This window comes from Pogona vitticeps, chromosome 5 (assembly GCF_051106095.1).
Source record: "Pogona vitticeps strain Pit_001003342236 chromosome 5, PviZW2.1, whole genome shotgun sequence".
Lineage (NCBI taxonomy): Eukaryota > Metazoa > Chordata > Lepidosauria > Squamata > Agamidae > Pogona > Pogona vitticeps.
The window spans coordinates 32,197,661-32,219,199 of record NC_135787.1 but is presented as its reverse complement, the minus strand read 5'-3'; the positions used below and the strand labels follow the sequence as shown (position 1 = coordinate 32,219,199).

At 40.8% G+C, this 21,539-nt stretch overlaps 1 protein-coding gene across 2 annotated transcripts in view; it reads left to right on the top strand.

Annotated features, from left to right (window-relative positions):
* ANKRD50 (ankyrin repeat domain 50) overlaps positions 1-21,539 on the top strand; it is a 62,822-nt gene that overhangs the window by 11,260 nt on the left and 30,023 nt on the right. Inside the window, exons 2-3 of one of the 2 annotated variants that reach the window (XM_073001669.2) lie at positions 6,032-6,097; positions 20,940-21,169. In XM_073001669.2, coding sequence (XP_072857770.2) covers positions 21,160-21,169 — 10 coding nt within the window. In that variant the 5' untranslated portion in view covers positions 6,032-6,097; positions 20,940-21,159. The remainder of the gene's footprint in view (positions 1-6,031; positions 6,098-20,939; positions 21,170-21,539) is intronic. The other variant, XM_078376698.1, reaches the window with a different exon arrangement.

Here is a 21,539-nt window from a genome sequence, read left to right as displayed (position 1 = left end):
ATATTCCTCTCAGTTGTCCTTCCCACTGTGGGGAGGAATTGTCTTTTGGCACTGAACCATTGGAAAATATTTTTTCGTTATGTCATGAACTTTTAAATCTCAGGATAGTAGTAGGAATCTTTGGCCAATTTCGAAAATACTCTTCTGGGTTTTGGGTAACGTTGGAAAGCACATTTTAATTGGCAAAACCCCATCATTCATCTCTGAGCAGCTTGCATTTGAGTCTCCTTTATATGTGTGTGTGCATACTGTACTTGACAGTAATTCAGGGGACCTTCTAAGTAAAAATGTGCAAGACCATGCCTCATTAAAACTAATAAAGATGGTACAACAGTGGTGCTGCTAGGATTAGTCCTGATGTGTGCACTGTATCAAAGCTTGGATGAGTTGCCTTTTGGATTGCTCCTCTGTACAGTAAATAACTTTTCCAACCGTGACTCACTATTTAGCTGGCTTGCTCTTCTTTTCCAAAACTACACAGAACAACTGAGATGTTGGGTTTCATTGCATATTAGCCATTTTGGACAGTGTATGCTAAATCTTTCTCTAATTCTTTTGTGTGCCTTCAGGTCTTTTTCTGGTCAACATGCAATTCTCATTATCTGTAAGCTTGCCTGCTCAGTGATATACTTAATCGTAAGCCATGAGACAACATGTACATGATTATTCCCACAGGTGTAAATTTACCAAACTTATTGTTGTATTATAATTCAGTGGTTATGTGTGTTTTTTTCCCAAGAAAGGAAAGGCATATCCTCTGAAGTTACTATCCAGCAAAATGTATTAAGGGAATTAAATGTCCTAATAAGAATTGAATAGTTCAGGTAAGGGGTTAAGTTAGCTAGTAAGAGAAAACATTTATGCAGACAGATATGCCTTTCTTTATAACGCATCTGTTATTCACAACCTCACTGGTTAGAACTTTATTTGCCACTTTCTCCCTGGCGTGTACTCTTAAAGAGAAGCTATAGCTAATGTATGCAAGATGTGTTGTTGTACCCGTCAACTTCTCTCTTAATGATGAAGTACAAAACTTAAAATATAATCATTTGTGGATGTAAATAAAGATGCCTAGTTGATGCATTCAAATAATTAGAATGCAACCATCAGGCTGTACATGAATCAACCAAAATGGATTAATCAGTGGGGTCTCTCGAACAAGTGTGTGTTTTAGGCTATTTTGGTTTGCCATCAGTGTATATTAAGCACAAGACTACAAAGAAAATGGTAAAAGAAGAAGGCTTTCCTTTTGAGAAAGATTGGTAGATTTTTTTCACTGCAATCCTGTGCATAGTTCTCTGGGACTAAACCACATTAAATGTAGGGAGACTTACTATTGCCTTGTGGAGTGATTACATGTATAAGGTTGTCCTTTTGGTTAAACTCTAGAAATTGTTTCAGAACTATTGGATAGCTCAGTGATTTAGGTATCTGGCTGCAGAGCCAGAGGTTGGGAGTTCAATTCCCCACAATGCTTCCCAATGTACCCTTTAATTTTCAGCTCCTCTGGGCAGGGCTTCGCCTCTCATGTATGCGGCCACTGCGTGCTCTCGTGACTCTGCTCCCCCCATACAGGGTTCCATCGCTATCAGAACTGAAAGGATTGAACACAGTTGATGCACGGAGGAGGAAGAGAGCTGCCTGGAGGGAGGTGGAGTTGCACATGTTCACAGACACATGGCTTAGAGCAGGGGTCTCAAACATGCAGCCCGGGGGCCATTTGCGGCCTGCCGGATGATAGTTTGTGGCCCCCGCCTTGCCTGGGGCAGGCAGGCAGGCTGGCTGGCAGGCTGCAGTTCTAGATGGAGGGTGCAAGAGGCGTGTCTTGGGGGAGAGCCAGTGAGCGAGGCGCACTGCCGGCCCTTTTCCCTGAGTGCCCGAGCCGCCGCCGCGCAATGCCTGAGAGCGGAGCTCGCTCCCAGCCCGTCCTCGAAGAGGGCCTCCAACAGCACCGCCAAAAGCAGCTGCTGCCGCTACCACCTCTTCTAGGGAAGCGGTTCCCTGGCTCTCTTTCTCTCTAGGCACCACCAGCCCAGCCAACGGCTGCCTCAGCACCCATCGGTGCTTCCTCCTCTTCATCCTGCTTCAGCTGCCTCGGCTCCGGAGGCTGCCTGGGCTCGCCTCACAAAGTTTGCTCCTCTGTTGTTGTGGGGATAGCTGCTGCTGCTGAGTGCGCCTTTTTTTGAAGGGGGCCCTCAGAGGAAGGTTGCTGGATCTCCGTGTGTGTGTGCGCGCCCCGTTCTGTTTAATTTCATGGGTACCAATGGGGGCTTTTCTCCATTGGCAAGGGGATTCTGTGAAGGTTTTTTTAAAATTTTATGTTGTGCCCTCCACCACCACCCCCGGCTACCCGGTTGCCGGCGCTCCTTCCCCTCTCCGCTTCTTTGTCCTGCTGCTGCTGGTGGTGGTGGTAGTGAAGAAGGAGCCAGAAGGGGTCGTGGCCAGTGATGAGGGCTCGCACGCCCCTCCTCCTCCTCCTTGGAGCCCTAGCCGGGCTAAGGAAACTCCTGGGCGGCTTCCTCGGGCTCTTGCTCCACTTGGTGGAAAATCTGATGCGGCCCAGCCTCACCCAGACTCTGCTTCCAGCAGCCCCCAGGTAAATTGAGTTTGAGACCCCTGGCATAGAGGGAACCTTGGTACCTCCTTGATAGGGGCTGGACTCAATGATCCATAGGGTCCCTTCCAGCTTTGCAGCTTTGCACTTTTGGTCTTCGTTTTTTCAAATTTGAGGCTTATACAGATGGTGAATCACTAAGGAACTTTGTATGTTCCTGTGGTCTGTGGCCTATTCATGGTGCAAAATGAATAAATTTTAACCTTACAAATGTTTGGTACTTCAACTGCAAGAAACCCCAGCCAACACTGCCAAGGTGAAGAGGTTTGGAGTTGTAGGCCGAAGCATCTCGAAGGGCAGAAAGAGGTTTCTTCTTTCTAGTCTAGTATTTTATTCTTGTACCCTAAATGTGATCATTAATGAGGATGATACTTCTTGCTTTAATGTGCATCAAATTAAGGTGCAAATTAAGAAATAGAACAGCTGTATTCATGTAACTTCAAGTATTTAAATGTCCTTGCATTCCCATAAATGGCATGCATGGCTTTACTATCCCTTAATAGTCCTAGTATGGTTTTGCAAAAGATTTAATCTCTTTGTGGCTTTAATATCATGGGCCAAGTTTTAGGGAATTCTTATTGCAGAGATTTCATGGTGTGCAGTGTAGTTATAGTGTCATGGTGATGGTGTCACCCCAGTTTCAACCTTTAGTCAGTGTGTTGGCATAACCAAATATGACAATGATTCAGGAGGAAACTAATAAATGTTGTGGTATGATCAGGAATAGTCTGAGGAGTAGCTGATTTTAACCAAAACTCATGTTATCCCTGAGTAAGTTCTACCATTGTTTGTCAGTGATGAAGCTGTTAGAGCAGTTTAGCTGTAGAAACCAAAGAGATACTCTCTGGAGCCTTAATATTCATTTTAAGGAATTAATTTGAATTTAAAGAACTGTTCCCCTCCACTCCACTCTGATTAAACCTTTTCAGAAGACTGTTTACATTCCAAAATATAAGTTCACAGGATCTGAGTGGTAGTGTTGGTAGAGATTAGTACACTAGTAGAGAAAAGTACATGTATGCACACGGAACGTACATCGTTGTTTGTTAGTGTCCCATTTTCTGTTTCCCTGCTATGATTAAAATTAGCTTTAGAAATTATTTGACATTAATTTAGTACATCAGCAGGTTGCATATCAGCTTCATGTTGCTCGTGCATGATCACTGGGCACGTGTCATATGTTTTGTTTCTGCTATAAATTTTTTATTCTTCTTTCCATGAATGATAGTAGTGTTAGTCATAACTAGATTGCACTCTTCTTTGTATGTTGTACCAGATCTAAGCAGAGTTCCTTTTGGATGACTTCTGCTATTTCAAAACAACTGAAGCTATTTATGTGGGAGCAACTCTTTGGAAAAAATCCCAGTAGCGTAGCCTGAAGCATTACAAGAAGTAGGAGGATGTTGGGTTTCCTTCCAGGGTGTATTCGCTACCTTGCTGAGTAATAATTTTAGAGGTTTTAGAGAACTCTGGATAGCATTACTATATCAGTGGTTCTCTGAAATAGAAAGCCTATAAAGTGTTCAATTCTTTGAGCAGGAATGTACTTCACATTAATTTACTGTTTATTTATTTGAAGGAACAGAGTATTATTCAGTCTCCTTGATGAATTCAGGAGGAGATACATCTTTATTTTGATCAACAAATTGTATTTACAAGGTTTTCCATTAAACTTATGTCCCTTTCAACCCACTTCACCATCTGGATCCTTCAGGCAGAGTGAAATAATGTTTAAATCAGAAAATCACAGCAGAAGTCGAGGTTTCTGAGTGAGTCCCTTGGAAATGTCATATTTTTCAGCAGAAGTAGAAAAGTACATAAGCACAAAGCAACAGCTTTATTTTTATTTTATTTTAGTTTGTACCCAGATAAAAATTTGTCCCAAGGTACTTGTTAATGACAGCTGGCCTACTTGAGGGACCAGCAGTAGAGATGGGGCACGAACCATGGTTCAGTGCTTTGACAGGTGCGCCCCGGCTTCCCTTGCCCCGGCTCCTCTAGCAGGGACCCACTCAGAGGCAGCACCCGGAGGAGGCAGGGCTGGGAAGCCAGGACACTGTCTTTGAGTGGCTGCTAGCTGGAAGAGGTGGGTCAAGGGAAGCCAGAGTGCCCATGGTTCGTGCCCATCTCTAGCCAGCAGAAATGCCAGGTGTGGCCATCTTTGATGTTTCCTTTGCCTGCTCTTCTCATACTAAGCCACATTCAGTTGGCCATATAAGCAGAGGTGAGAAAGGTTCAACCTTCCTGATCTTGTCAGACTACAGGTTTCAGCTAGCCTAGCCAGCAGAACCAAAAAGAGTGACAGTGGGAGTTGGATCCCAACATGGTCTGGAGGGTCACATTTTCCTCCTCTTTTGTCTTATAGGTACTTTTAAATTCATATATGTTTAAAAATAGGCAAGGAGGTAGAAGCCAAGACTGACTATACTGGGAAATTTATCTGCAGTTAGTAGCATTTTGAATATCTACTTGGAGATGAACTCTGTGTCTTTTGTGGACCTAAGAAGGATATCCTTAGAAGGATGGCCAAGGATTGTTCATAGCAGTTATGCATGTAATGTGTGTGATCTGCATCACTGAGGAAATACTCACAGAGATTAAATCATTGGTCTAAAATATATTAATTGCATATATCTGCAGTGATGTACATGAAGACTACAGAGCATGTAAGTTTGGACAGCCAGTAGAGCTGTGGTTCCCACCCTGGAGTAGGAATTATTGTAATGATTATTGTAACAGTGAAGCAAGATGCACAACCATCATTCCTACCTGAGAAAAATACCACAGGAAGGGGAAGACTAGATCGGTCATTTCTCAGTAGAAATGTGCCATTTGGATGTGGATTGCAACTCCAGGAATTCTCAATTCAGGTTGTTCCGCCTTACAGATGGGCACCTAAATTTTGCTCACCTGGGGAAAGCTCAGGGTAAGCTTTTGAAAGCTTCATGGCCTAGCTCAAGAGTAGCTTCCTGTTAAAAAAGGAAGCTGTCCTGACACTAGTTTGGAGTCAAAAAAGACTGTGATTGGCACATACACACTTATCCTAGTGGGAAAGAGTTTTGTTCCAGATGTTCTGAGACTATACAAGTGAGGTGTTTACTGCTCTTTGACCATAATAAAGTATTCATTCATATACAAGTGAGGTGCTTGAGCACGGAACTCAGCTTGCTGCATTGATTGGGGATCACTTGGTAAATGGGTAGAATATATATTGTTGAATTAAAAATGGCACATAGTTATGTTTGTTCCCTGTTTTGCTTATGTGATTCTTATGTTGCTTTCATAGTTTGGCCACATGCTTTTGTTTTTAGTTCATCAATGCATTTCCTGCTTCTGAAAGTAGTTATTCTTAAACTGTCCTTCCCCCTTTTGCTGCTCTTTCCTTTACCACTTGACAGTCTTTTTTCATTTCTTTAGGTGCCTCATTTTTCCAGTACATCGTCTTCCAGCAATATTTGGCATGCGGATCTTGAACAAATAGGAGTGAGCCAGACTACTTCATATTTTATACTTTTAATTTTGGTCATTTTGAAGCCTATTGAAAAATAATAGAATAAGTAATTTGTGGTTTTACCTGTTAGTAATTTCCTTAACTGGTTTAGTTAGTTTTTCTATATGAGTGTCTCATATATGCTTTTTGTTGTTTATTACCTTTGGGTCAGTAAGGTACTTTATAGGTACCATATGTATCCTTAGCAGTTTGCCAGTAGTGACTTAACCCATAGTCTCCACTGAGCTACCAGTGAATCGGCTTTAGGGCTCTCACTATCCAGATCCAGTACCAAACCTATTTAAACTTCTCTTCTAATTTGGTAGAAATCCTGTTCAGAAATTCTTCTCATGTGATTTAGATATGTGAGGGAAGAGTAGGAATTTGACAGTTAGAAAGCAAGAATGTGTTAGACCAGTGGTTCTTAACGTGGGTGATAATGCCCCCCAGGGGGCGATTTCATTTTTCAGGGGGGCAGTAGAACGAAAAGGGGCGGTGTGGGGGCGCTGGAGCAGAAGGGGGGCGGTAGGGGGGCGCTGGAGCAAGCCAAACCTGTGAAGAGCAGCTGCAGCCTTTTTACAGTGTGCATGAATATATATTTTCCTCCAATCTTAATTTAGTTTCAGAGTTTTTGTCTTGAAATTTTTAGTTCCTGCATTGCAGTTTGTTTTTATGCCCTTTTTATACTGTATTTCTTTTTGCGTCTTAAAATTTGCTTGCAACTAAATTATTAAATGTTACTTTTTGGGGGCATTTCATTTTCTTGGAATTTAATTTTGTTTTCAGGGGTCATTGGATTTAACTGTCTTAAATAAATAAATAAATAAATAAATAAATAAATAAATAAATAAATAAATAAATAAATAAATAACATCTCCATGGGGAGGGGGGCGACTGTGTTAGACGAAATACATCTGTGGTGAGGAGATTTCTGTGATTGTGTAGAGTCACTGAATAATTTCAAACAGTAGTTTGAAATTAAGTCACCCTTACCCTTTGGCCCACCAGATGTTTTGGACTTCACCTGCTAGAACCCCTGACCATTGACTATGTTGACCAGGGTTTCTGGAAGCTGAGTTCCTAAGTATCTGAAGGACAGAAAGTTGAGAACTATTGACATAGTGTTGGGTTCTAATGCCATGTGTGTGTTTGCCTGCAGTATCCATTCCTTGTTTGGACACAATCAAAGAAAGCTGTGTGTGTTTAATTGATGTTGATTTTGTTACTATGGTAGAGTATTTATTTCATTGTAGATGGTGCCTGTAATCAGACTTTTCAGACTTTACAAGAATCTTTTGCGTTACTTAAGTAATAGGGCCTCTGAGAGAAGTTGCCACCGAAAATGTGATAGCACCCGTGCAGGTGGGAGTGGTGCTATTTCACCGTTGCCTTTCTCTTCTAGTAGACATGTATATCCGAAAGGCTAAAGTAATAAATGATGAAATAGATTTGGTTAATAACGTGGGTCTGATGCGTGTCAGCTTTGGTCATGCCCTGAGTCAGTTTTTTAATGGCCTATTAATGCTTAGAGGATGGAAGTGTGTTGAAGGGTGAATGGCAAAAAGAAGTAACCTGTTCAGCAATGTGAGTGAAGGGCTGATTTGTACTGATATGCATTTTGAAAGACTTGTAGAATATTCAGACGTGTAGTAGTTAGAGAGAAAGAAACCAGAGCAAGATAAAGTAAGCTCACAGTCAAATCCTAGGGTCTGTTTGCACATAAAGCTAAGCTAGTAATTCTGGCTCAGTGAACCACAGTGTGGTGCAGACAGCTTTTTGTTCCTCATTTGAGCAAACAAGTATAAAAAACAGAAGGGGGGGGCTTCATGTTTAATTCCAAACCCTAGAGCAGTGGTTCTTAACCTTTGTTACTCGGATGTTTTTGAAATGCACCTCCCAGAAACCCCAGCCAGCACAGTTGGTGGTGAAGGCTTCTGGGAGTTGCAGTCCAAAACTCCTGAGTAATCCAAGGTTAAGAACCAGTGCCCTAGAGTATTGTAGCCAGAGAAGCCTGGATTCACAAACCAGTTTTGATTCAAGCTTGCTGGCTTGCTTGGGTGCAGTAAACCATGATACAAATCTATCAATTTCCTGATCTCTTTTCCCATTCATGTGGAAGGGAAAGCAAGGGGAGGGACATTTGAGCTACATCCATCAGAACCTCACTGTTTGACATTGAGTGACTTCGGAACCTAAACCCATCCCTTTTTGAAGATAACCTTTACAGCACAGAAAAATAGGTATGACAGTATATCAGAAATGGTTCTTCCTTTTGTGGTGAGAATTACGCATTAAAGATGAATTTTGTTTATTGATATAGTGGTAAATTTTGTGTAGTCTTTTCTTCACTTACACTGGGCAAGGACTGGAGGCTTTCCTTATTTTATCTCGTGGGGACGGGAACCTGTGTTGGTCTTCATGTAAAGCTGAGCTGTAGCCTTCCCCTTAGTTTGTGAAACCTGGGTTCAGATACCAACTGATCCACATAGTCGTAATCTCTCAGCCTAACCAGATTTACTGGATTGCTGAAAACAGAAGGGAGGCTGGAGGGAAGTACCCTATTGTCCAACTGTCTTCCAGAGAGACATAAGAAAGAAAGACAATGCAAACAACTGTTAATGTTTTGTAAGCACAGATTTTCCATCTGTGTGAAAACCTTGTATCTTTTAAATGTGACTGAAGTATTTCTTTATACATATTGTTTCTGGCTCTCTGTATTTGAAAATATCTTTTTCAACGTACATACTGCCTGCTTGAATCTACTGAGAGACATGTAAGTGGCTGCCATACATGGAAGTACTAAAACAGCTTTGGACATAAATCAAGATGGCATAGACAAGGACTTTTAATTGATTTAGGGCATGTTGTGACCTTAAAAAGAGCAAATAAAAGGAAAGCTTGAGTTTCAGAGTGCATGTTACCATAAAAGGGGTGGTGTTACATTTGCTATAATGTTATAGTTTTTGGAGCCTATTGTAGGCTCCAAAAACTATAATCTATATTAATACTGACTTTTTGGCCTAGATTGCAAGCTTGGGAAAAGCTGTAAATAATCTGTTAATGATTTCAAGAATGATGAAAGAAAGATATCTGTGCTGGAAGTTGACTACAGCCCACAAATTCTTCTTCAAAATAAAACTTGTTAACTTTTTAAGGGGTGCTACAAGACTCCTTGTCATCATCTCTAAACCAGAATTCTATAGTAAAGCTGCAACAGTGAACTTTGAAATGTCATAGTTTACCATTCCTGTGTAAGTGTCCAAGTATGAATGGTAAAATATTAGTTATCCATTTTAGCTTTATCTTTTATCTTTCAGCATAGAAAACAACACAAAACAACATTGACTCCTAGTTATGTGAGCAGTTTTAACCCTTCTGAAGTTTATGCAAGAAGTAATCCAGTACTTCCTTATGCAAGTGGTTCTGTTATTTTAGCACCTTTCTCTGTCACCCCCCTGAGCTGAGGTAGCTATTCATTGGCTAGGGGATGCTTTGTGTTTCCAATCAGCTTATCAGAACAGTCCATCACTGTTAGGACTTCTGGTGGATTTTGTTTGGCATCTCTGGAGAGCTGAAAGTCTTCTTGCATACACTGATAGGGGGTTTCACCTTTCTGTTTGCTGATTCCTAGCAGAGCACATCAGAGGAATAAAATTGAGACAGACCCCGGGTAGCAGGCTAACGGGGACAGCTAATGGGCATTTGACAGGGGAGGCCTCTTACAAATTTTTGGTGTGTCAAAATATATAGTTACACCTTAGTGGACATTCCCAGCATCTTTCAAGGCAGACATAATAAAGGAAAAGGCACTCATAGACAAATAGAAAAAAATTAAAAGGTTACAAGGATTATAGAGGGAAGAGACATTTCAGATGTCATGACCTACAGAGTGTGTGCAATATTTGTTTTCATGTCTGAGAACAGCACAGTGTACACATGCAACAAGTGCAAACTGGTAGCAGTATTGGAAAAAAAGTGAAAGAACTGGAGCAGCAAGTGCCCATGCTTAAGGCTTTAAGAGAAGAGTACATAAACAGAAATCTCAAGCAGCAGCAGCCAAGGGAGGTGCTGAAGCTGGAAGAACAGCAAGACTAAGTAAAGGAGGAGAATGCCGAGGAAAGAACAAACACAGTGGAGGAAGCATCATGGAAAAGAGTCACAGTTAGGAGCAAAAGAAGACACTCTTCACCAATGGAACTGCAAAACCACTTCAGATTCTTGAAGAGGAGTCTGCGAGACAGCATGTGCAGGAAGACAGACCCCATGGAAGGACGTGAGAGAAATCAAAGCTCAGCCAAGCAAAGCCGGTGAACCCACAACCTACAGAAAGAAGAGTAGTTGTAGGTGGAGGCTCCCTAATACATGGCACTGAAACTGAAATATGCTGGGAAAATCCATGGACCCACCAGATCTGCTTTCTTCTTGGAGGGTGGATTAGGAATGTGACTAATGATTGTCATAGATGCATATTACTTTCTTCTCATCCATGTGGGAACAAACAACACAGCCAAGAGAAATTAAAAATAAATCACATCAGACTTTGAAGCTCTGGGAAGGAAACTCAAGGACTTTGGGCTCAGATAGTCTTCTTGTCCATCCTACCAGTACTCAGAAGAGGAATAGAAAGGGAAAGAAAAACACTGTGTGTGAATGACAGGCTAGGAATGTGGTACTGATGTGAGGGATTTGAATTTTGGGACCATTAACTATTGGAAAATGGGCTAGTGATGGGTTCCACCTCACAAGGATTGGGAAGAATGTGTTTGACCACAGCATAAAGAACTTTATGCGGGCTTTGAACTGAACAGGGATGAAGATGCAATTTCAGAGAAACAAACCAAGCAGCTTTAATGGGGCCCAAGAATAATCTTCATAAAAATGTATAAAGGAAAATATACAATCTCTGGTATCTTTAAACAAAAGCCAGAAGTAGGGAAAACAGTCAAGAAGAACTAGAAATCTTCATCTGGAGGGTAAATATGATGTGATAGGGATAACTGAAACTTTGTGGGATAACTCCCATGACTTTAATACAGCAATTAAGAATATAAATTATTCAAAAAGAACAGAGTGAATAGAAAGGGAGGTGGAGTCACAGTATATGTCAAAAGTTCATATTAGCTGCCTAGAGTGGTCCTGACCCGACCAGATAGGCGGGATATAAATAAAATAAATAAATAAATAAAAAATATTCCTGCACAGAGATATAGGAGGATGAGCTTGGTTGTTCCATAATTATGGCAAAAAACAAAAGGAATTGGATGGAGTCTATTACTGACTGCCCAATCAAGGAGAACATACACATGAAAAACAAATTGCAAGAATTTCAGAAACCATGCACTAGCAATGAGAGATTTCAGTTATCCTGATATCTATTGAGAGCAAATTCTGCCAAATACAGCCCTTCCAAGAAATTGCTGACTTGTATTGCTGGTAATTTTCTACAAAAAGTAGAATTCAGAGGAGGGCATCAAGCATGATCAGGGGACTGGAAATATAGCCCTGTGAAGAATGTCTGAAAGAACTGGACATGTTTAGCCTTGAGAAAAGAAGACTGAGGGGAGGTATTATAGCAGTTTTCAAATTGCTATCAGTTGTCACACAGAGGAGGGACGGAATCTGTTCTCGATCATCTCAGAGTGCAGGACACATAATAATGGGCTCAAGTTACAGGGAGCTGGATTTTAGTTGAATATTAGGAGAAAACATACTAACTCTTAGAGCAGTACAACAATGGAACCAGTGAAGAGCACTCCCAACATTGGAGGCCTTTAAGAGAAAATCTGTATACTTTGATTTGGATTCCTGCATTGAGCAGGGGATTGGGCTTGATGGCTTTATAGGGCCCCTTCCAAGTCCATTCTTCTATGATTCATTCTACCTGTGTTGCAGACGATCTGAGCCCAAAGCCTGCATACTATGGGGTTGATGACATCTATTTACCTCCATTCACAGTCTTTAGCGTGTTCATTTCATGAAACGTATCTATTCTGTGTTTGCATGGACTGCTACTGTCAAAAAAGGGAGTGTGCAATGATAGAGCTGAGTTTTGAAAAGTTGTATTTTTGGACTGCAGCTCTTAGAATCCTCTAGATAGCATCACTACTGATCATGCTGGATGAGTGATTCGAGCTGTGATGGTCCACAAAAGTAACCTTTCAAAGCTCTTTATTACTTGAGAAAAGAGGCACAGAGATATTTGATTTATCTTTGTGTTTTTTTCTGAAAACCCATTTCCATCAAGACTATTAACAGCTAGACTATAGAATGTACTATGAGCAAGTGCTTTTAATCACTTATTTTGACTAAAGGGACTCTCTCTTATTATTTATTCAGTAATCTTCATTGTACCTGCTTAAGAAAAGTTTGTGAATGGGTGAAAACATCTTGGGACTCAGTGAAGGAGGAGATTGTTGTACAGTCATTCAAAAAATGTGGCATTAGCAATGCCTTAGATGGAACTGAGGACGATATCTTATATGAAGACAGCGAAGAAAGTGATGTCAGTGATTGTGAGCAAATGAGCTTCCTAAATTCTGACTCTAGTGATGGTGAGTTCTTGGGGTTTCCAGAAAACTAGAGTACACAAAGCTTTAAATCTCTCCATTTATTAATGACAGTGGTAATGGTTCTTAATGCCACTGTTGAATGCTGTTCACTTTACATGGTTCAAATGTTATTCTGTTATAGTTTATTAAATATTTTATTACAATATTTGGTTCAGAATATTTTTTTCCAGTTTCCCTCCTCTAAAAATTAGGTGCGTCTTAAGTTCCGGAGCGTCTTATGGAGCGAAAAATACGGTATATGTTGGCTTAGTAAATCCCAGTCATTCAGTGTGTCTGTTCTTGCTGAGACTAACAGTTGGATTCAGCCCTCTGAATCATATGTTTTTAAAACTTTTTTCCTAAGTATTTTTATTACTGTAAGTATATCTTAGCTGTACATGTTTTAAGTGAAGAAACTATCAATCCTTAGGGCTGTTTTATTATATCTGTCAGTGATCTTGGGAAGGGAGGTAGAAAGATAATGATGAAATTTGGAGACCCAGTTGTAAAAAATAAATCATTAATATAAAGAGACTCTATGAAATTATGGAAAATGAATGGGATGACTTTCTGGAGCTGAGTAAGACAAGTGGAATGTAATCCAGTAATACTCAGTGTACAGTCTTGTAGTTGAGGAGCTAAATCATTTTGTATCCGGATTTCCAGCAGTGAGGAGATGATGCTACAAAAGCAGTGGAAAGATCCTGGTGAATCATAACACAACTGAGCCATCAGATTGGTGTAACTGTAGAGGAAGCTAGGAATGTCAGGCATGGCATTTTTAGTAGGGATAAAGAATTTCAAAGAATAACAGCAAAGTCTCAACTTGAACCTTCCAGGCTTTGTGCACTTCCTCAGTGGCTCCAGGCATCTTCATTTGGGAGTACTAATCAATGCACATTGCATTAATGATATAGGAAAACTAGCTTCATTGAAAGTACATCAAGGATGTGAGGAGCTGTTTTTACATGCAGAAAGAAGTGCACATCCTAGTAAATCGTATTGTTCCTTCAAGCCTTTTAGAAAAAAAAATTATTGTGACCTTTCTTGAATCCTTTCTGTGTACTCCTCCATGTCTGCATCTTCCTTTTATATCTACCAAGGGAAACCCTTTCATTGCTGTAGAACTATATGCCCTCTTTATCGCACAAAATTATCTTCAAGATTTATCTAGCCCATTACTTTTTGTGTGTAACATAGATTCACAAAAAGAAATAAGGGGTGCAAGAAGATCTGTACAACTTTAAAGCTTAAAATATCCAGCAGCTGATTCTGCAAGATCTTTATGACCTTTTTACAGGGGATTGTCCTTAGCACTGAAATGAATTATGAATTCAGGTTATTCAGAAGCTGGCTGGGTAGATGTAGTTGAGCAAATACAAGGTCATTTTTTCTGGACTTCTGAATTAATCTTTGGAAGTTTAGTATTTGGGAAGATAATATTATAGACTACCTAAAATGGCTGCTGTCACGCAGAAGCATATGCCAGTACTGTATAATTCAGACAGTGAAACATGTAGCAAAAGGTTGTACCATAATGGTGCAACACACATATGTAACGGGTCCCAGGATCAGTTCCTTATTTGTTCATCTGGGGCTGGAAGACCCCCTTCCTAAAACCTTTGGAGAGCCAACGAATAATGAATACTGATGCAGAACCCATCAGTGATTCTTGCTTATCCTTTGTTCCTTCTTCTGCTTTGGACCAGTGACAACTAGGGGATATTGAGTTATGTCCCACCACTGTGCCCAGATAACCTGCCACTGCCTGCCTTTTTTAGTAGAAATGGAGAGCCAAGGCGCCAACTGTTTTCCTCTATTTCTCAAATCCATGCCTCCATGTGAGTCTGTGAAAGAAAGTAGAGAAGGGGAAAAAGAGGGTAGTAGGAGTGAGTTCTAAGCCCTGGCTGTACTGACCATTAACTACTGGCCTTTTTTTCCCCACCAAACACAATGGGCACCAGCTGCCATTGTTTTGAACTTCAGATTTCAGAACTCTCAGTGAGAAACTGGAAGCTGAAGTCCTGAACAGGGCCAAAGCCTGAGAACCATTGGCATGAACAATACTAAACTTCATGCGGTATGTTTTTTGAGTTGGCATAAGGCAGCTTCCTACATATGAATAGCAGTGGGGTCAAGTAGGTAAATTAGCCCAATAGCGACATTTGCAGAGTTTGAGAGCTACTGTTTGCCTAGTCCAACCTTCTGTTCATATGGTGGTAGAACTGTTGATGGCTCCTGCAGAAGCTTTGCAGTTCTTTAGCTTGAAGATGGAACTCTTGCATGGTTAGATAGATCTCTTCAAAGAGTACTGTCCTCTGGCAGCCCTTCAAATATCTATGCATTGTAAAGTAGGACACATGGCCATTCCACCAGATAAAGTGGAGCAGTGCCCTGCAGGAGGCTCTGAATCCTCCTTCAAAAATGGAATAAAATGTTTTAATCATGCATGCTGCTTCTGTATACTGCTATGACTTGTTTCCTGATTTTTCAGGCTCAGAGGTTCTTTCCCGGAGCTTCTTTGTTTAGCCTGTCCTTTTCTGCCTTTGAAGACTGTTTTGAGCACGTGTGATAGCTGCACATGGTCAGAGTCCTCTCAGCTGTCCTGGCACTCTCAGAATGTTCCGAGTGTCTTTCTGGAAGACAAAGTAGTAACGAATGCCCTACTTCAACTTCTCTCATGTTTCTACCTTGTATGGATCTTTCCTCTACCTAGCCACTGAATAATGCTTTAAAATTGGAAAGAAAGAAAAAAATGCCAAACAAGTTGGATGGCTATTGCTACTTCAAAGTCAACAGTAATAATAATAATCATGCGCCATCAAGTCAATTCTGCCCATCCTGAGACTGTGCAATTTGCTCAGGATCACACAGACTGGAGGCACGGGGGGGGGTGTCAAACTTTCCACGTCTGGCTCCACAATCAAATGCCTAACCCATTGAGCTATTCAGACAGCGAAGCAATGAAAGTACCTTCCACTTGTGCACAATGGAAGAACAACCAGCTGTGTTGCTTGATAATGCCCTGCAGTCTGTGGGAGTATTGGAATGAACTCCTTATCTGCTTCTGTCATAAAACAGCAATTTCAGTTGATGTTGAAAGGACAGACAGAATATTAAGTGACCTTTAGTGGATACCTTGATTGATTGTGTATGTGTTTGAGAGATAGTCAGGTTTCAGCTTCTTATTTATTATGTTCTCTCTTTGTATGTTCAATCCAGCGGGTAGCATCAGTAGTCACAAATGCTTTTTAAGCAGCTTCAGTATCTGTAGCCTTATCTAAAGAAAATTGGCGTAACCATAGTGCCATAAGCCTTGATCTTGGCAGGGTTAAATTACTGTAACGTGCTCTGCATGGGGCTGCTTTTGAAGAAAGCTGGGGAACAACAACAGGAACTGATTGCAGCAACTAGAATGTTTCTCATTGTTCTAAATAGAGAATGACAGGGACTGGTCATGTTAAGGTGTTGTCAAGCAACTTCGTTGTTTGCAGATTGCCTTTGTCCCGGCTTGTATTTGGTTTCTTTCCATCATTTCCATTGTTAATAATTGACAGCCTATTGCAGGGAGGACAAATTGCTGTTGTACAAAGTTCCAGCAATCCAAATAGACATTTATCCAAGATAACACAGCATCGCTTGTGTCTTTTCCATTATCCATATTTTCCCTTTCCAACAGTTATGGACACTGAGCATCTCTTTGGTTTTGTTGGGATATTGGGGAGATTTGCGCAAGGAATTATTAAATTATGCTTATCTTACTAAATGTTATATTGTCGTATTGTGATTTTATACATATCCATCAGAACAGAAATTTCATGCTTTTTCTCTTTCTGTCTTTTTCTTCTTTTTTGGTACGATGGTTCTTATTCTTCAGAAATTTGTATATAATTGCAACCTTGAAGGGCACTGAATTTTACTGTGCATTAATACTTTGCTTTTTCCAGGGCAAAAATCTCAAGGGCCAGTTCAAGAGTCTTGTGTATAAATGGAAGGTTAGGGCAGTTGTGAAAGAAGGTAGTGTGATCACACACCTTTTCGAGGAGAGGTGTTATCACAGAACCAAGTGAGCTAACTGTTCCAAGGAACTTTATGTCCTTTGTTGTCACAATTATCCCTGCTGTGGTTGTGTTAGTTGCTGCCAAAAAAACTGGATTTGGTTAGGATGGGTTAGCATAGCAGATACAGTTCAGTGCTCAATTTATCCTTGGCTGTTCCTATCATCCTGGCTCTATCTGCTATGGACTGCTGTGTCTTCCACTCTAGCAACCATGGTAGGTTCCAGCTGGCACCGTAGAAGTCAGTATTCAAAGAGTAGCTGTTGCAAGTACTGTAGATTTTCAGCACATGATCTGTATTTTGGATGGTGTTTTGTGGACATAATGATATTAGGTACACTAAGCCTTCAATCCATTTTCTCTCTACAGATCCTTTCCCTACTTGCACATGTAATTTGTTTTGATGGTATATAAGGTTGTTCTGTGTGGGGATCATGGCTATTTCCTAATAGCTATTCTGTCAAGAGAACTGTTACTGTTTTGGAGATATGAAGCATTTAGATGATAAGGACAAGATGGAGAGCTACAGGTCATTTTATTTTGCAAGAAGGGTGACTTTTTTTCCTTTTGAGTTTTTTGTTTTTTTGCAGATAGGATTATTTTCTAGCCTAGACTATTACATTGCAAGAACACTTACCCTACTGAAGAACCTTCCGAATATGCCTGAGGTCGCAGTGCATTTGGGAATTAGAAAACATTTTGCTGGATGTACTGAAGTAAAGCCTTTAAAGCATTTGCTTTACTGTGTGATTTCTCTTGCTGTAATGCATAACACTTTAACCTTGGAGAGTTGATGATGGCTGAATGCTTTTATAACAACATCCTTTTTTAATGGAAACTTAATTTGTTTTTTTTTAAATCTCAGTCAAAATACAGTGTTGTTGAGTGTTTAGGGCAGAAGAAGCAAGGTGATAACACTTTGCCAGCCATGAATTCTAGTTCTCTTTTGTGCAACTTTGTTGACAGATTAGTCGTATTAATCTTAGAGCTGCAGAGTTGTAAGGAATCCTATGGATCATCAAGTCCAACCCCTGTCAAGGAGGCACAGTGGGGAATCAGATTCCCAACCTCTGACTCCACAGTCAGATGCTTAAACCACTGAGCTACCCAAAAAGAATACAACATTTAAAATTGCAAACTCCCTGAAATAACTGCCATTGAATTACAGCTTTTTGCCAGCATCACCATGGAGGAGGGTTCATGGATGTTGTAATCCAATAATACAGTATGTGAAGGGCAGCACCTTTCCAAACTGGTCCCCCATTTTGGACTTGGAAAAAAATGGTTACTTTTGTGATCCTGAGAGAAAGTGGGTAGCTAGAAAAATATGGATTCTTGAAGAGGAAGTCCTTGTGCAAGAAACAGTAAACAGTTACTAATAGAAAATGACACGGTAACATTGGATTGGATCCTTCACTCATGTGGTCCATTGATGGGGTTGCATTACTGAAAGTGGTTAGTGAATAACTTGTTTGGTATGATACAAATGCAAGTTATGTTGATGACTTCCCTTTGGTTAAGAATGTAGTATTACATTTTCAGTCAGACCAACAGATATGTTGAGAAATTAGAAATTTATATTATAATATTTTTTTTTATTCCCTGTTCTTGGTTTTAATTATGTACTAAGAGAGTGAATTTAGATGAACTGAAAGTTTAGATAATGAAGAAATTTTGTATTGGTTAAATAAGCAGTGAAAACAGTGGAGTTCAGTTGGATTTATTTAATGGTATATCAAAGCATGTTTAGGATTCAATCCTTAAACTCTAATCATACATGCCTGCTCAGCCTCTGAGTTTTTATTTGTTGTATATTTTCAGATCTAATATGTTTCAATTAATCATCTTTATCTGATGGTTATTGCTATATTCAGAAGGGCTTTTCCAAGTTTATCATCATGAGACATTTCATCCAGAGATTCCAGACCTTGGAAGGGCCATGTTGCAAGTAACCATGCTCCCTATAACATGCTTGTCTATTCATTCATTCATTCATTCATTCATTCATTCATTCATTCATTCATTCATTCATTCATTCATTCATTTGACTTCTACCCTGCCCATCCAAACCAAAGGTCTACTCTGGGCGGCATTACACATTTTTAAAAACAGTGAAGTAAAAATTTTATGGAAGTAAAACAAAACCTATGCTGTCAAGCTAAACAAAAGAGCAGCTGAACACAATCTACCACCATCCTAGCAGTCTAAGCAAACAATCACTCCACTGCATCCAGCAGCAGTCCTCAGAACAGGGGTCTTGACCAAAATTCTGGGCCTGACTACAATGCCAACTCCATGGTCATTAGTCTGTACCAAAAGACAGAAGTGGATGAGCTGACTCTCCATCAGCTCCAGCCATCACAGCCAAGAGCCAGAGTTAATGACAACTAGAACTGAACAACATCTTATAGGGTAATGAGAGATAATGCCACTTTTTGGAAACTTAATGAGTAACAAGTTTTGTGTTATTCTATACCAATTAGAATTTATTCATTTTTCCTGAAATATTGATTAGTGGAGTATTTGGAGTGGTGTTTCCCAACATTTTTCAAGTCACAATCCCCTTTTATAATAGCCAAGTAACCTGTGACCTCACCACCATTACGTTGCATAACACTATCTCCACCCCTCCCTACTTCTCACCATCCCATCCTGTCCTCTCCAGCTCTCCTTGCTTCTGCAGCCTCTGCTGTGGCCAAGCTGCCACCGCTGCCTCTGTTCTCCTCACTTGGGAGAGGCCATCTTGGTCCAGTCCTAAAATTGAGGCGGCAGGCTGTTCCAGAGATCCAGAGACAACAAGAAAGGGGCGATGGGGGCTACAACCAACGATAGTGGCAGAGTCAGGAGCAGCAGTGACATGTAAACACCTGAACCTCCGCTGCTAATCCTACTAAGGAGCCTTTTCAGGCTGCTGCCTGGTGCCCCCAATAGCACTGTGAATTTGAACCTGCTTGTTCTGCTTCTCCAGCTTCTTTACCAGTTCCTGCAGCTCTGTACTTCAGTGTTGGCATTCAGATCAGATTTGATGTGCTCCATGGCATCCTATGGCTTCACATGACCAATCCTCTCACCTTAGAAGGCAGCAGGAGCCCTGCTTCCTCCTCCTCCTCCTTGGCTTTCTCTCCCCCCCCTTCTAGCCACCCCTTTCCCTTCCCTTCCCTTCCCTTCCCTTCACCTTAGATGGAGACGGCTACTTGTCTCCCAGGCAGGACTAAGCAGACAAGGCCCCCTCCACATGGGAAATGAAAAAGTGTCAACTTACTGCGGCCTTGGACTTGTTCCTTAAAGGTGTGTACAAACTGGACATGAAATAAATTTAGCAGTTGATGCTGTTTGCAGTATCTACAAACAAAAACCATGATGGATTATCTTATGATGGGAGACATCCATCATTTGTATTTCATGCACCCAGTCAAGAAGATCAGTGAGAGCACCCAAAAGGAGCAATCGGGTTCTCTGATTTTCTGGTTCCTTCTGGTAGATCTTGTGCAGGAAGTTTCTAAGAGACTTGCCGAAGATAAATAAAACTGCAAGAGGAATTTTGCTTGCACATCATACTGATAATGCTTCTGTTGAACATTGTATACATTTGTGTGTGTGTGTGTGTGTGTGTGTGTGTGTGTGTGTGTGTGTGTGTGGTTCATATTGATGGTGCAATGTTTAGGGAACAGTGCAAACATAATGTATATATGCATGCTGTTATCTCTGCCACTTGGACCTCTAATTTTATTCATATTAAAGGGATAAAGCAAACATTACAGTTATGGGAAGTTAGCCAGAACATCTAACAATTGCAGGAAAAGAGTTGCTTGCCATTCTCTATTTTAGTGTACACAGTGGAAGTAAGAAATATTTGGCCTCCCCAGATATTTTTGACTGCAACTCCCATAAGCTTGGTAAGCATGACTAGTGGTAAGGGATTGTGGCAGCTGTAATATCTAGGGCAGTGGTTCTCAAACTGTGGTTCCCAGATGTTCTTAGACTGCAATTCCAGAAGCCTTCGCCACTTGCTGTGCTGGCCAGGATTTCTGGGTGTTACAGTCCAAGAACATCCGGGGGACCCAAATTCGGGAACCACTGATCTAGAGAGTCAGTGGCAACACAGGAAGCATTACTTTGCCAATGTACATGGAAGCTTTGGTTTGTGTATGTATCAAATATACTGTAATTACAAACAGAGAAAGAATAAATGTGCTTATACATATCCCCTCTGCCTTCTTCTCTTACAGGTGCATTCTGCTCCCCCTTCTGGGAGCCAAGCCCCCCCAGCAAAGTCTCTTCCTCCTCGTAGATTCAGTAGATGAAGGTTGTAACATTTCAGAAAGTGACCAGACCTCTTCGGGCTTATCTGGAACCATCGCTGAGCTTCTGGCAAGCCACTATGAATTTTTTCCTCCATGGTTGCTGCTCTTGTGCTCTGCTCGGAAGCAGAGCAAAGCTGTTACAAAAATGTTTACCGGTGAGTACAAATCATGTTGAAATGTCACTGTGGTCCTTTGCTTTTTAGGTACTCATGGGATAAATCTGATTTTAAGAGGCTTTCTGGAAAGTTAAGGGAGGATTGCAGGAACTTTTTGGTTCTTTCCAGAGTTGCTATTTTTCTAGTGCCTATAACTGGTTGGTGACATTTTATATGAAGCTGTAGTCCCAGCTTTTCCAGAGTCTTTTAAAATGTTCGTTTACTGTGGTGTCTTTTTCCAGTGATTTGGAAGGGAATAGGGATGGGATTTTCAGATTTTGGACTATAAACTCCACAATTCTCCATTCTAGGAGCTTGGTGTGACAGACAAAACAGATTACAGATATCTAAATGTGGGTTTTCTAAGGGA